This window comes from Mastacembelus armatus, chromosome 22 (genome assembly GCF_900324485.2).
Source record: "Mastacembelus armatus chromosome 22, fMasArm1.2, whole genome shotgun sequence".
NCBI classification, from domain to species: domain Eukaryota; kingdom Metazoa; phylum Chordata; class Actinopteri; order Synbranchiformes; family Mastacembelidae; genus Mastacembelus; species Mastacembelus armatus.
The window spans coordinates 14377726-14391972 of record NC_046654.1 but is presented as its reverse complement, the minus strand read 5'-3'; the positions used below and the strand labels follow the sequence as shown (position 1 = coordinate 14391972).

General features: G+C 41.9%; 3 protein-coding genes across 5 annotated transcripts; 1 reads left to right on the top strand and 2 right to left on the bottom strand.

The window, feature by feature from the left end:
• Positions 1-284: 284 nt before the first annotated feature.
• On the bottom strand, positions 285-4321 carry tdh2 (L-threonine dehydrogenase 2). The gene is made up of 9 exons (XM_026302817.1): positions 3967-4321; positions 3615-3811; positions 2946-2988; positions 2789-2859; positions 2531-2680; positions 2249-2421; positions 2040-2130; positions 1682-1951; positions 285-1124 (listed from the first exon to the last, which is right to left on the bottom strand). Exons 2-9 carry the CDS (start codon positions 3796-3798, stop codon positions 979-981), a joined length of 1128 nt encoding a protein of 375 aa, XP_026158602.1. The 5' UTR covers positions 3799-3811; positions 3967-4321; the 3' UTR covers positions 285-978.
• A 128-nt stretch (positions 4322-4449) lies between these two features.
• On the bottom strand, positions 4450-10298 carry LOC113127894 (myotubularin-related protein 9-like). 3 transcript variants are annotated; one of them, XM_026302792.2, is made up of 11 exons: positions 9782-10298; positions 9356-9412; positions 8831-8939; positions 8515-8640; positions 7439-7612; positions 7146-7363; positions 6891-7052; positions 6267-6408; positions 5077-5297; positions 4837-4988; positions 4450-4719 (listed from the first exon to the last, which is right to left on the bottom strand). In XM_026302792.2, exons 1-11 carry the CDS (start codon positions 9964-9966, stop codon positions 4619-4621), a joined length of 1647 nt encoding a protein of 548 aa, XP_026158577.1. In that variant the 5' UTR covers positions 9967-10298; the 3' UTR covers positions 4450-4618. The 3 variants fall into 3 exon arrangements, 2 of the variants coding, with proteins under 2 accessions (XP_026158577.1, XP_026158587.1); XR_003295482.2 differs by having other exon boundaries at positions 4689-4719; positions 4837-4945; XM_026302802.2 differs by lacking the exon at positions 9356-9412.
• Positions 10299-10771: 473 nt separating this feature from the next.
• fam167b (family with sequence similarity 167 member B) lies at positions 10772-13051 on the top strand. The gene is made up of 2 exons (XM_026302829.2): positions 10772-11436; positions 11858-13051. The coding sequence occupies exons 1-2, from the start codon at positions 10990-10992 to the stop codon at positions 12119-12121; spliced, it is 711 nt and encodes a 236-aa protein (XP_026158614.1). The 5' UTR covers positions 10772-10989; the 3' UTR covers positions 12122-13051.
• The last annotated feature ends 1196 nt before the right edge of the window (positions 13052-14247 follow it).

The following is a 14247-nucleotide window of genomic DNA, read 5'->3' as shown; positions in this document are numbered from 1 at the left end:
AGATGCGTCCAGTTTTAATTACTTTACCAACTGCTGGGCACTTTAATTCGTAACATAATGTCACAATGTGTTTTGCATATACAATCATAATTTTCTTCATAATTAACTACTAGTGGAGAAATAAATATGGTGGAGTAAGATGTACATTAATTCTGTTTGTCATATAGCAGAGCAGCAATAATAAATGTCCTGAAGTGCAAAAAAGAAAGCAGGAGTATCACTGAATTAAAAACATATCTATATGAAGTCTGTCATTATGCAATAATCACTACGATCACTGGGTAAATAACATTTTTATTATTCAAGGTCTGATTCAAAGTACACTGCATTTTTTTAATATGGAGCTGTTTAAAGTAAAACTGAATTTGTTATTGGTACTAATTCATAACCAAAATCACACTGCTGGAAAAGTAAAACAAAGGCTTCCTGTTAGATGTCATAAGTCATTGTATATAGTATATGATTTTCACTTGACAGGCTATATTATAAGAGACTGCCTTATAAAACAGCCTGAAATCAAGATGTGTCATCACAGTCCAGAGTCTAATGAGCTGGCTATTCCAAATTGTCCTGGAATCAGCATGTACAACACCTTTCTTATCCCAAATGTGCAACTTGTCCATAGTGTTTTGACATTATAGCAGACACTGTAATGAATATTAAATTTACTGTTCCGTTTGAGGCAACATACCAATGTGGAAAGACTGCTTATACCATGATAACAATTAAAAACAACAAAGATGAGGAGAAGATCTGACAGTATAGTATTCCCTGAAAAAGACTGAAATGTCTGTGTTTGTGTCCACTGTATATTGAGAGTTTCTGACTGTAAATTCCTACCTTACAAACAGTCCCTTGCTCATTACTGTAATGATCCAGGGTAACACAGGATAGTGGATGGCAACATGTATAAACAAGTGTATTGTTGAATAAAAGTCAGGAATAGAGCACTGGATAGTCTCTGTGGAGCGTGTTTTGCTAGCTGACTGGTAAACCCTGGTTGATCCTCTTGTCTCGAATGGAGCCCAGCATGTCTGATACCAGCTCTTCAAGCCCATAGGCTGGTGCCCACCCCCAGTCTCTCCTGGCATTGGTGTCATCGAACCGCACGGGCCAGCTGTCTGCTGCAAAGAGACAATCAAGAGGACTACGTTACTTCCATCATGCCAGTTTTAGCAAGAAAGCAATGTAATTCCCACCAATTTATTTCCAGATTAAAAGCTCAAAACATATGTAAAAATACTAAAAAATTAAGAAATTAATTAAAATGATTTATCATCCAAGAAAAGATCCTACTACTGAAAACGTCAGATGTCTTTGCTTATTTTTTGCCACTGCCACACTTTTTTAAAACATCTCATCATGTCATTTGAAGGATACAGCCCCTCTTGAGCAAGCCGGTAACAAGCTACATCATCCCAGCTAAAGTACTGCAGTTACAGTCCATCACTATTTGATTGCAATTTCCCTAACAATTTAGTGTAAATCTTAAATACATATCATGAGTCCCAATATTTCAAATGTTTTGTAACCTTTTGATATGAAATGAATGCAGTGACATTATGTTTTTGGAATTGAAGACTTATCAAAATCTGAAGTCTTGACTTTTAATAATACACTCTAAATAAAGCACAGTTTACCAGTAACTGTTTTATTGAGGTGTTTTTGACTGAAGTCCTACCAATAGTCTGGCGGACAGAGTCAGGATTGTAGGTGACCTTGAGGTGAGGGAGGTGCTTGCGGATTTCTTGTGCCACCTCTTCTGGAGTGAAGCTCATGGCAGCAATGTTGTAGGTACGCAGGGACAGCTGGCACTCTGGAGTCTGCATGAACTCTACTGTGGCACGGTGGCAGTCAGCAATATGCATCATGGGAAGACGGGTGTCCGGTCGCAAGTAGCACTCATGGTGACCTGTGCTTAGAGCATCGTGGAAGATCTGAACTGCGTAGTCTGTAAAGACAGAGATCCAGATTGCTTAGTCTATAACATCCAGTTCAAAGCTGTACACTGGATATGTAGATGTGAGGTTAATAAATACCTGTTGTCCCTCCGCCAGGAGGTGTGTTAACTGATATCACACCTGGGTAACGTAAGCAGCGGAAGTCCAGGCCATATTTATGATGGAGATACTTAAAAAAAAGAAGGAGATTTGGTCTGCACTGGAGATTTGGGATTTGATCATCAATAATACAACTATGTCATCACACATGTCTCGGTATGCATGTGTGGATGGTGGAATTATTTTACCTCCCCCATCAGTTCTCCATGCACTTTGGACACACCATAGATGGTTCGCGGTCTTTGGACACAGAGGTCAGGGGCTGGGTCACGTGGAGAGGAGGGACCAAATGCTCCAATGGTGCTGGGGACAAAGAGGCGCAGGCAGTTCTCCAGGGCCAAATCCAGCACATTATGAAGGCCTAGAAAGAAAGCAGAGCAATCAAGATGAAGTGATGAAGCAAGATGAAGTGTAAACATAATATATTACAAAGGAAATCTATATAAATGCTCTGGTATTTTAAAATAGACCTGTGATGTTTATCTTGCGAGCCAAAGCCACATTAGCTTCACCCACAGCACTAAGCAGAGCACTGTAGTGGACGAGCCAAGTGATTCGATTATTTACAATAATTTCTCTGAGGTGTCTGTAGTCCAACACATCTGCATAAACAAATGGACCTGATGGGAAAAGAGAGGAAGATGGAGAGATCACTTTAAAAAGCAGTGATTATATTTGAGAAATATACAAATAGTAAAAAAAAAAAAACAGAACACAAAAAGTCATACCACTGCTGATGACATGAGGTGGAGGCTTCTTGATGTCTGACAGGATTACATTCTCTGTTCCATACTGTTTTCTAAACGTTGATATAGATATGATGACGTTTCACATTTCAAACACTCTGAGAAACTTTATTGTTTCAGGAGTTTCTAAATATCTCACCTCAATATTTGTGCAAGCCCCACTCCTAACTGGCCAAGGCCCCCTGTGGACACAGACAGTTTAATATTTTGTCTGTGCTGAAAATTTAAAAAACGCTTTGATTTTGGTATAAAAATGAAGTCAATGTTTCTGAGGCACCACAGTTCAACTGAAAAAAAAAAAAACTTTTTGTTTGTTCCAAAGGTTTATCCTGGGACAAAAAGTGACAGCAGGCTATTATTCTCCACAGAGTCACTCATTTTTATGTCACCAGTGCTGCTTGCATGCACTGTATTGTGATGAGTCAAAATGGGGTCCGGCTGCTACTGCACAAAGAAAACAACACACACAAACAACAGCATATGAGCCTATATTATTCTACTCCTACCATCTGATGCAACAGTAATATAAATCCATTTGTGTTGTTTTAATTCCAAACCTAAAGTCTCCTTGAAATGCTATAATATAGATTCTCCTAGATGTAAAAGGTGTCCTTGAGCAAAGCATTCTGTCCCTACAGTAAGTGCTCTCTGAACCACAGTCCAAAGCCGTGGCTGCACGGTGAAAGAGGTAGAAAACAATGGCAGCTCCACTGGTCCAGTGTCTGGATAGCTATATTTTTTTCTGAATAAACAAATTTCAGGAAGAGGTGGCTAATACGTGCTAATGGCAGATCGAGGCTTGTATTACCTGTGATGAGGACTCGAGGGTTTTCCTGAGGAGATGGGGTGCAGCAGGGGTCCTGGCTGTTCCACCTGCTCATTCGCCTGGGCAAAGAACCGAAGCTGCAACCAGGCAAATGCTGCACCCTGCTGAGACAAAACAGGCCCAGCACAGCCGCAGTGGGCACACCGACCTGCACACCCCACTGCATGTCCAGTAGAGACCTTTTAGCAAAGTTAAATGACACTGAAAACGACCATACTGTTTACACAGAACATTCATATCCTGCTAGTGATCAATGAGAAATACACAAGCGGTGTTAAAACATTAACATTAGAGAATAGACTTTACACAGGATGTGAAAAATTACATATATTACCCGTGTCAGAAATCTCAGGCTGACGATTTCTGATCCGACACCAGCAGATGCACCTTAGTAAATCCAAAATGTCTCCTCTAAGCTAAGCTTACAAGATCAGAGCAGGTTGGATAAGTCATTTAAGTGTAGTTCATCCAGTAACAAACGGATAAAAAAGTGGGTATATAAATTCATGCTAGGCTATGGGGGGCTTTGTCCTGTTTGCATAACCAGTAGGATTTGTGGCTCATGGCTGACTAGGACTACAGTCTCCAGCCCCCAGTTCATGCAAACGTGCTGACTTGCTGTGCACAGGGATTTGTATTGTGAAGGGTGTTTAGCTGAGCTTAACAGGACTGGGAGGTGTGTCAGACATACAGCCTTCTTCTATTGATAATATTCATGAGTGAATATATGTTAAAAAATAATTACCCCACTTAAATTACGCAAAATACACTGTGGAATTAGAGAAGATACAACACTACATGAAATGATGTCAACAAATTAGGATTTTTCTAAGACAATTTTAATGAAAGAATAGAAAAAACTGTACAATGAGTTGCTAAGAATTCTAAAAAACATTTCCACAGTTTAAAGGCATTGCATGTTTTAATATTCTTAAAACATGTTCAACATGTTGAGGCTGACCATCCTCATACACGCTGGACAAGTGTCAGCTGTGTGCCAGCTTCTCCCACTCAATGACCATGTTCCTTATTTCTTCCTGAACCTCTTCGAGGTGACGAGCGTGTGGGGTCCACCTCAGGAAAAAGCCTGAGGATCATACATGAGTCTGAATTAGCACCAATTCTTGAGTACAATCATTTCTGTAAAGTTACAACACTAAACAAAGCAGATCAGGTTACAGTGCATGGGTCAAGTAGAACTCACCTCTCCAGAGCTGCAAAGACTGTGGGTGGATTGAGGGCCATATTGCCAGCTCAGTGCGCTCATACAGGGGGTTGGAGTAGTACTTTATCTCCCTGGGTCTCAGCAGGGCCTGGAACAAACAGTGTGTTTTCTCTTTAACTCCCAGGACACACCTGAAAGGAAAGCATGAATTGGAAGGCACTGTAACTAACTGCTGTGTTTGTCAATTACTGGCACCCAGTCATGTTTAGAAGTACTGACCTCTCCTGATCGCTGTTACACAGGAAGGTGCCGTAGTCGGATGCGTAGGCCTCGGTTGCTAGCCTGAGGAGCAGCGCCTCAGAGAAGCCCAGTGCCAGAGGGAACTGACGCCACAGCTGCCACACACAGTCTAACAGCAGCAGGAAGACTGGGGACTCCTGCTGGAGACGAGCATGGGAGTAGGCTGAGTGCGCACATCGCTGCTGGAATGGGTGTCCTGCCTGAGAGAGGAGGAGACACACACAGTTCAAACATAAACATACAACATACTGAGCTCTGTGCAGATCAACATTGGCCATTTCATTTACTTTTTTTTTATAACAGGGCACTTTCTTCTAACTTTGATAAAAGCTTTATCTTTGTGGATTCTTTGACAGAGGAATGTTATCAGATGACTCTTTGAGGCATGCAGCAAAGCAAGTGTGTTTTTTTCCTCAAAGTACTTCCTGTTAGCAGTAGAATATGGGGCAATATCCTTGTCTTTAAGTGTTTGAGTGCTTTACTTTTTATATAAGTTGGCTTTTACTTTATAAAATTATTTATTTTTCCCAGCTCAGGGCAATATATGCAGATTTCAGTTACCATCCATCCATCCATCCATCCATCCATCCATCCATCCATCCATCCATCCATTATCTATACCCACTTATTCCTAACCAGGGTCCCAGGGATCAGCTGGAGCCTATCCCAGCTCTCTTTGGGTGGAAGGCAGGGGTACACCCTGGACAGGTCACCAGTCCATCACAGGGCCACATAGAGACAAACAACCTCACACACTCACACTCACTCCTATGGGCAATTTAGAGTCACCAATCAACCTGACATACATGTTTTTGGACTGTGGGAGGAAACCAGAGTACCTGGAGAAAACCCACACAAGCACAGGGAGAAAGTTACCACACATCTAGCAATAAATTAAGGAAGACTTCACAGCACTTGCCTTATCACTCACAGCAGATCAAAGTTAAAAGACGAAAAGTTGGAAAAGAGTTCAAATCTGGAGAATTTATACTAAAATGAGAGCTAGGGAGATTTATCATCCATCCTTGTGTCACCCTTGTATCATGTAATATCCTTTTGTTACAATGCATGTCTCTGTAACTATTTATAACTTTTGTTTCTTTGTTTAACTGTTGTAAAGCCCACAGTAAGTCTGACATTAATTCCAACAGGTCTTCTCATTCACACACCTGCACCCACTCCCTCTCCAGCAAAGACAGGAAGCCCTCCATAGTGCGGCAGCATGGGTCCATGATGAGCTGAGCCAGAGTGCAGATGACCAAAGTGGAGTCTGTCCCTTCAGAGCCATGAACCAGAACTGAATGACCATCCCTTGACAAAAAGCAACAGATATACCACAGTCTTATAACTCTGCATGCACAGGAAAAGGCATAAATATATTTATTTCAAAGCAAAGCAACTACAGAAACTACAGAAACCTATTAACATTACTGATTTCACTGGCTAGCTTTACAGGGGCCTCTCCTCTGAGCCCTATGCTACCTTCCTTCCACACTAATTTGCATTAAGTAGCAAAAAATCTTGGTCGGCACTGTCCTGTAGATAAAAATATGCTTTTGTGTTTCCTGCTGAACACTGATACAACTGATCCATGTTTTGCTTGCATGTGCTAAATCCACTCTCCTCGGGTTCTGCACAGATAAATTATTATTGGCAGATTTGACCATCAAGTTACCAAAGTGAAAACATTTCTTTATGGACAGACCTATGTGGAAACAGTCATACAAACATGAGGTAGGTGCACAACAACCTTTAATCCCACCATAGACACACACCGGGGCTGTAGTTCCTACCTCTCCACACACTCTGCCAGCAGGCCAGCAGTTGACAGAGCAGTTTGCACATGAGACAGCCATTTTGAATTCTCCAGTTTACTGAGCCAGCGGTCCATATTGTGGGACTCATCACCACAGGCCTCCACCAGTTTAATTAGACTCTCCTGCAGTGCTTTGCCCCTGTTTACACACATTTGAAGAAAATGAGGATCAGGTCAATGCTATAAAAAGATTAACAGTCTCTATTCCCATTTTCTGCTCACACATACACACCGTTCCATCTGTCTGTGCAGTCTCTTCCAACCGTTATAGCACGATTTGGACTCAAACCCCCCACCTGTCATCCTGGCCTGCTGCGCCTGCTGACTAGAGCGGGTGTCGATAATGTAGCCTTTGTCTGAGCCATCGATCACAGCTTGAAGGAGCTGCTCATCTTCCCTGCAGCGTTTCCTATTGGCTCCCGTCAGCGGCTGACTGCTGCACATGATTACCTGAACAGTTTTCATTTGGTTAGAATGGTTCAGTTTCTATACCTGGGCTTGTAGAGAAGTAAGCAAATGTCTCACCATGCCATTCTTCCTGTGGTAGTAGCAGAGGACAGGAAAGCGTCCACCCTGTCTGAACCTGGCCACTTTTACCAGTATGTCATCATTTATATCCTTAGGAACGATGACAGCTTGGGGGTAGGTGGGACACACTGAGTAGTCTTTGTTCACTCTGCTCAGTCTCCACCTGTCATGCTGCAAACAGAGGAGTCACAGTGACAAATGACTAGTCAGTAACTCAAAGTAAAATTGACTTTTGACTTGTTTCTTCCTATAGGTGTAAAATGAGCCTAAACATGAGCCATTACCTGACATGGTAATACAATTTTTAGCCAAAATGACGAAACTAATGTAATTAGACATTGAATGATACTTTCTAATGTCACTTCTGACTCTGAATTAACTTAAACTAAACATTTTCAAATTAAAAAATGCTAGGTGAGGAGATTGATACCATTCTACCACACATATGAGGTCAATCATGTAATTCTTGTCAGGAGAATGAATTGTATTGTAATGTATTACCCATAATTTCCAAACAGTCCTTTAGAGTTCACCAACAAATTTTAACTGCTTTACAAATGCATTATCTTTAACAATACTTAAGTATTTAAAATTTACAGTTAACAACTACACCAAATAACCAAACTCCCATGGATTTAGGAAAAAGGACACAGACATGCAAAGGTTTCTTCTGGGTGTCACTAGGGTGGCCTGAAAGTGCACATAGCCCACATGTGCTGGAAAGATTGTGCCTGAAAAAGACTTGTAACAATGGTGCCCCTCAGGTTCCAACCCACCACCCATAGCAACATGCCATTCCCAGAGGAAGACGTCCGTCCACTAAGCACATATTCAAACTGTGTGCAGAGCATTGTCAAGTTCCAAAAACAAATGAAAGCTAAGCAACAAGGATATCCTAAATCTTGACCCTTATGTTCATGTCTCCCTGGCTATTTCCTGTCAGGGGGCTGTTGGATCACTGCTGGAAAAAGCTGCCTGACAGACAGTTGTGTGTATGTGTTTTCAACATGCGTAACTATGCCTGTACAGAAGCAACAAGTTTAAAAGTGTAAAGAGCTTTATGTATTGCTTACGAGCTCCTTCGTTTTACTGTAGTGCTTTTCGGGGGATGAGAGACCCCACTGGTCTTGCAGGCTGAGCTCAGATGGTCTGTAAAAGAAAGGATACATCTCCACGACACAGTTCAGGCAGGACAGAGTCTGAAAAAATGAAAGTGAGGTTGTTGTAAAATGTCAAAATAGATTAACATCAGATATAAAGCAAAGATTAGGGGCAGGAGAATTCAAAGAATTATAACACTTCTCTTTGTAAGAAAAATAAATACTGATTTCCTCATTCTTTTATACTACTCTTTGGGTCTTGGTAAGATTGTTAGCTCATCTATGGTACCTCAATTGAGCGTGCTATGTTGAGACACTGCTCCATGCCTGGAATGTCAAGCTGGAGCACTCGCAGATCTTTACATTTGACGGTAATTGTTCCTGAAGATCCAGAGGTCCTACACACACAAACACAGTGTGACTCTTGCAGATCAATGATGAACAACACCCCATGCCCCCCCACACCCAAATACCCCATGTTTAGCCTGTAGCAGTTCACAACATTGCAGCAAAAAGGAAGACTAACCCAACCAGCTGAAATGACAACAGATAAGAGGTTTCACTTTTGCAAGCTTTCATGAAGCTAAGAAACAATGCTGTTAATGACGAGCAACTCACAACATGGGTGTGTGTGTGTGTGCGTGCGTGTGTGCGCGCGCGCGCGCGTGCGTGCGTGTGTGTGTGTGCGTGTGTTTGTGTGTGTGGTTGGGGCAGGGGGGAAAGGAATTGCTGTAATCTTAGCAAATTTCCTTCTTCAACACTGTGGGCAGTAAGAGCAACACATAGCAGACACACTGCAACACAAATGTCCAACCTTTGACTGTGGCCTGCATTAGAGAAGAGGCCGGAATAGCCCGAAAGGTTTGCCACACTGGTTCAAAAGATTTGAGGGAATAATGTAATTAGACATGAATTATACACAGTACAGTAGAGACAGCCTGGTGTTATTTTGTTACTGTTGATTCGTGTAGTGTAGTTGATTGCGTGTTTGATCATGTTTAAGGTTCTAGTTATAATCATCATTATAATCATAAGAAATCTGCGCTAGATCCCTTTTAGGACCTTAAGTAGCATCATAAACATCATTTGTTAATTGGATCAAGTTTTAGATTTGGTAATTGAGCCAAAAGACTTTTGTTTTATTTATTCATTTTATGGTGTAATGCGGAAAAACGTTGATGAGATGCAGGTCTATATATTTCTCACAGTGATGAACACTCACTTTTTGTTTCTCTCTCACCTTTTCTCAATGGCATCGATGTTCCTGAGGAGCAATAATACCTGCCGGGAGCTGCCCTCCTCCCTGTCCGAGAACAGCAGGTGGTGGCCGGTGATGCACAGGGTGCCTCTGCTCGGGGGTTGTAGCGGCTGTCGGAGCACAACGTCCTCCACATTTGCGGTCTTGATGTGCTCAGAAAACTCCATCAGAAAGCACAAATCCACGGCTGGTGAACTGCTTCTTTTGCAGAAGTGGCTCCACTACAAATCACTTCCTCGCTTTCCTTCTCAGAAAATGAAAGCAGTAAGCTCCCTCCTCCGACTACACCGCTGGTTGGGCAGTAGCGCTTTGTTTGTTTGACGATAAGGAGCCTATAAATAGATTCATTTTTCCCCTGAACAGCCACTTAATGTAGCTACACCTGGCAACCCGCAGGAGGCTGACACTGCTCTGGGAATGGAAAATGTGTTGCTTGCCTTCACCAAAAACGGAAGCGCACGTTTCCTGACGCGCTGCAACACTGACATGTGTCACATCTTTGCTGGTAAAGTTTTCGTGCGTGCTGAGTGGGGGGGGCGCAGAAGTGATAAGCTTGCTATGTAATAAATAACCACTAGATGGAGCCATATGCAAACATAGATGGTCTGAATCGCGACTCATCTGACAGATTTCTCTGGTTTTAAACAGCAGTGGAAGCAGAAGCACTTTCGCTTATACAGATTTCAAACGACTATATTATTACATTGACTATATAGACCACATATTATTATCAGCAGCATATAAGCTGTAATTTACCTCTAAAATTGTGCAGTGTCACCAAATACGTGTACATAAACACAATGCTTAGTTTGAGGTACTTGTACCTCTTCCATACTGACCAGCTACATTATTAAAATCATTCTTATACATTATTGTATCAGTAATACTAAGCATGTAATATAAATCAGTACACAGTGATGCAACACTCCAACTGACAATTTTTATGCGTTATGTAAACTTTTAAAATCTTTACGCATGTTTCTGTATTTTTTACGTTGCCAAAATAAAACTTGGACATGCACTTTTTACTTGCAATGGTAGTTTGACTTAAGCAATGCATCTGAAGAGTGTGTAAAGCAACACTTAGTCTTTGCAGTAAGGTCTTGAGGAAGTTCAAGGAAATCTGTCTTCATTACACAAAAAAAAAAAAAAAAAAGCCTCTACATTATCCAGCCTCCCTGTCCTGCGGGATGGGCGGTCACTGCTTCTTATCTCCCTATAAAGGAGGTAAGGACTTGGTGCGCGCTACTCGCCAGGCTGCTGCGCCAAGACAGAAAGCAGAACTCAAGGTGAACCCCTCAGGACTGCGCTCGTTTTCGTGTCGCTCACTCGCTGCGCCGATGGATTTCAAGGAGCTTGGAGACGAGTTCTCGGAGGGAAACACTGAGGATCTGAACAGCGTGAAAGCACTCACAGAGAAGCTGAAGTTACAGACCCGCAGACCATCCTATCTGGAGTGGCAGGAGCGCGTACAGAGCCGACCATGGAAGGAGAAGTATTCCGCAAACAGTCCGGACTCAGAAGGACAAGTTTCCATGCCTGCAATTTTGAGAAATGAGAATTCAGAACTGGTTGTGCGCAACATCTGTGGGTTTGATACTATTGATGATGCGTTGGAGTTTCTGAGAAAGGAGCTGGTGAGAAACTCCTTAGCATTTCATATTGATTTCCTCATAGCCCTATGCTACCTACTGAAATAGCATTGTTTTACCTTTAGTGCAAATAGAGTTGACAACCAAGTTTACCCTGTCACACAAAGAATATTTCCAAAGTTCCTTATCAGCACATGAGTGTGACATAGTGTCCTCTCCTCTGAGGCAGACAGTCTTCAGGTGGCAGTGATCTGCTCTGCATGAATGCCTGACTTAAATCAGGGAATTGCATGGTTGATCTCTTGCAGTTCTACAAACGTAACCAGTTTGTGAAACAATGTGATCTATGTTTTTCCCATGGTCTGAGGATGTAAGCTGTATGATAAAAAGACGGTAAATTAGATGGCTGTCCAGTTATCTCCTTTTTGCTCACTTTCTCTTCCTCCCACTTCTGCTTCCTCCTCAGAGGGAGATGCAGGTTCAGGATAACCGTCTGGCTCGTCAGCTGATCCGGCTGCGTGGAGAGATCCACCGGCTGAAGGTGGAGCAGGTGTGCCACCGTCATAAGGAGATGCTGGACGATGCAACGTATGAGCTGGAGGAGTGTGAGGAGGAATCTGATCTGCTGTGTGACATCCCCATGAAGGCTGCCTTCGCTCTGTCCACTCCTCTAAAACACCTGGGACTCACCAAGATGAACCTCAACTCCAGACGCTTCTCTCTGTGTTAAAATCACAACTCTTCCTTAACATTAAAGAGGATGTTGCTTCTCTGGCTTTTATTAGGATTATTTCCTTTTCTGAAGGTGTTTTGGTGACAGATTGAAGAGTGGCTGCCAGCTATAATCTTGCTAGGCGTGAAAATGAAAACCCCTGCTTTGATGTGCACCTCGGCTTGACATGCATGAGGAAATCTCTGTGTCCAGACCTGCAGGAGTACACACCCTTAATGCCAACACACCTTCCTGCTGGACCAAGCCTGGGCAGCTCTACCCATCACTGTTCTTTGCGCATTGTGCACCAGAGTACATAAACAAAGAGTAAGAGATCAACTAAAATGTAAAGATAGATTTGGGCTTGGCATCATGTTAAATATCTTACAAATACAAATGATAGCACTTGACATTAGTGGTAAATTATTGCCTGCATTCGACTGAAATAAGAACTACTGAAAACAGTATGTGTGGTCCAGTCTGGTCATGTCAGCTAAAGAAAACTCAGCAGTATGTATAAAAAAATAGTCTTCAACTAAAGTGACTTAATATACACACAAGCCTTGAGCAGGTTGCCCGCCCTGTCAGTATCCTGTCAGTAGGAGCTGATATTTCACCTCCTCTTCACCAGTATCTAAATACAGTGTAGACAATATATCAATACATCCCACAGAGCACACACTGAAAGCTCTAAATAGTTTACAGTGACCAAGTGGACTGAGCCTCTCAGTAGGCAATTTTAGAACAAGTTACAGGGTTTATTATTAGCAGTAACAGCAAGCAAGAGGAAAGATACATATGTTTTTATCAAACAGCTATTGAGATTATCGATATCACTGTATGGAGATTGTAGAATTATGCAGTAATTATGCAATATCAATGTATATACAAAAAGCCTTAAAATGTAAATTGCATTTTTTTTTCTTATTAAAGTGACTTGGAAAGTTGGAAATTGTATTTTTTTTAATGGTAATGCATACACAGAAGTTTAACATAAAAAATTTTGAAATGATCAGTTAGTAGCCTATATTTGGTGTTAGAGTCTACTAGAGTCTACTAGAGTCTACTAGAGTCTACTATCGGTTTGATCTTGGGTAAATATCACCACATGCCACATCAGACCACTCCAAAGCCACCCATGCACAATAGTCTCTTCTTACCCTTCACGAGACATTCATGACCTGGTGTAATAGCCTCACCTATGAATGAGGCCCCAAAGGGACGTGCAGAACCACAGACATTGCTGGACACTATTTGTCAAAGGAGAAAACAAATATGCCTTGGCAGAGGGCAGTCACTGTGTGAAATGAAAGCACAAGCAGGACTGGAGAAATGATCATATTATGGCATACTTCAGGACATGGATGACCTCATGTGTGACGTTAGACCTCAATAGTGGAATCAAGCAGTAATGTGAGAGCTTGAGGCCTTATTTTTTAGTGAATGCTTTTACAACACAGTGCTGCAGACTTATGTTTCTTGTGTCACTCAGCTCTGGCCTGCAGATGGTTTCTCTTGACCTTTTATTCGTGTCATGTGATCATATGATCATGAGGTGATGTCAAGGCACAATTAAAGCGAAGACATCTATCAGTGTAATGCAAACTAACTTGAATTAGTTTGAATTTGGGTTAAAACATATATGAGTAAGCATTAGCAGCAAACAGGAGCCACACATGCTCACATGAAAAAGGCCAGCACCTGCATCATGAAGCGGGCGGTAGGAGGGCTGGAAAACTTTCTGCACATTGATTGTATCTTGGTTTGATTGCGTAACAGAATGTGATTTCCAACCACATGTGGAAGTAGTGATAACTGTGGTCGAGAGGAAAACAGGAATACCCTTAAAGCCTCATAAGCTCATCACCTATATGTGCCACACGATGTCAGATGTTTTACCATGTGTCAGTGTGTCTCATAAGTTTCAGCATTCAGAAACTAATAAACTACTATATGCACATGAATTTTTCTATTTTCTGATCGTGTTACTTGAGATCAGCTCACATAGAAGCCTCTGTGACACATATGTACATGTCATAAAGTGAAACTACTTCACCCACCCTGCTAGATTTACATTCTCTACTTTAACGGAAAAAGCATGAACTGGTTTCATCTCAAGTGAGACTTACTCTATTCTGTGGCAG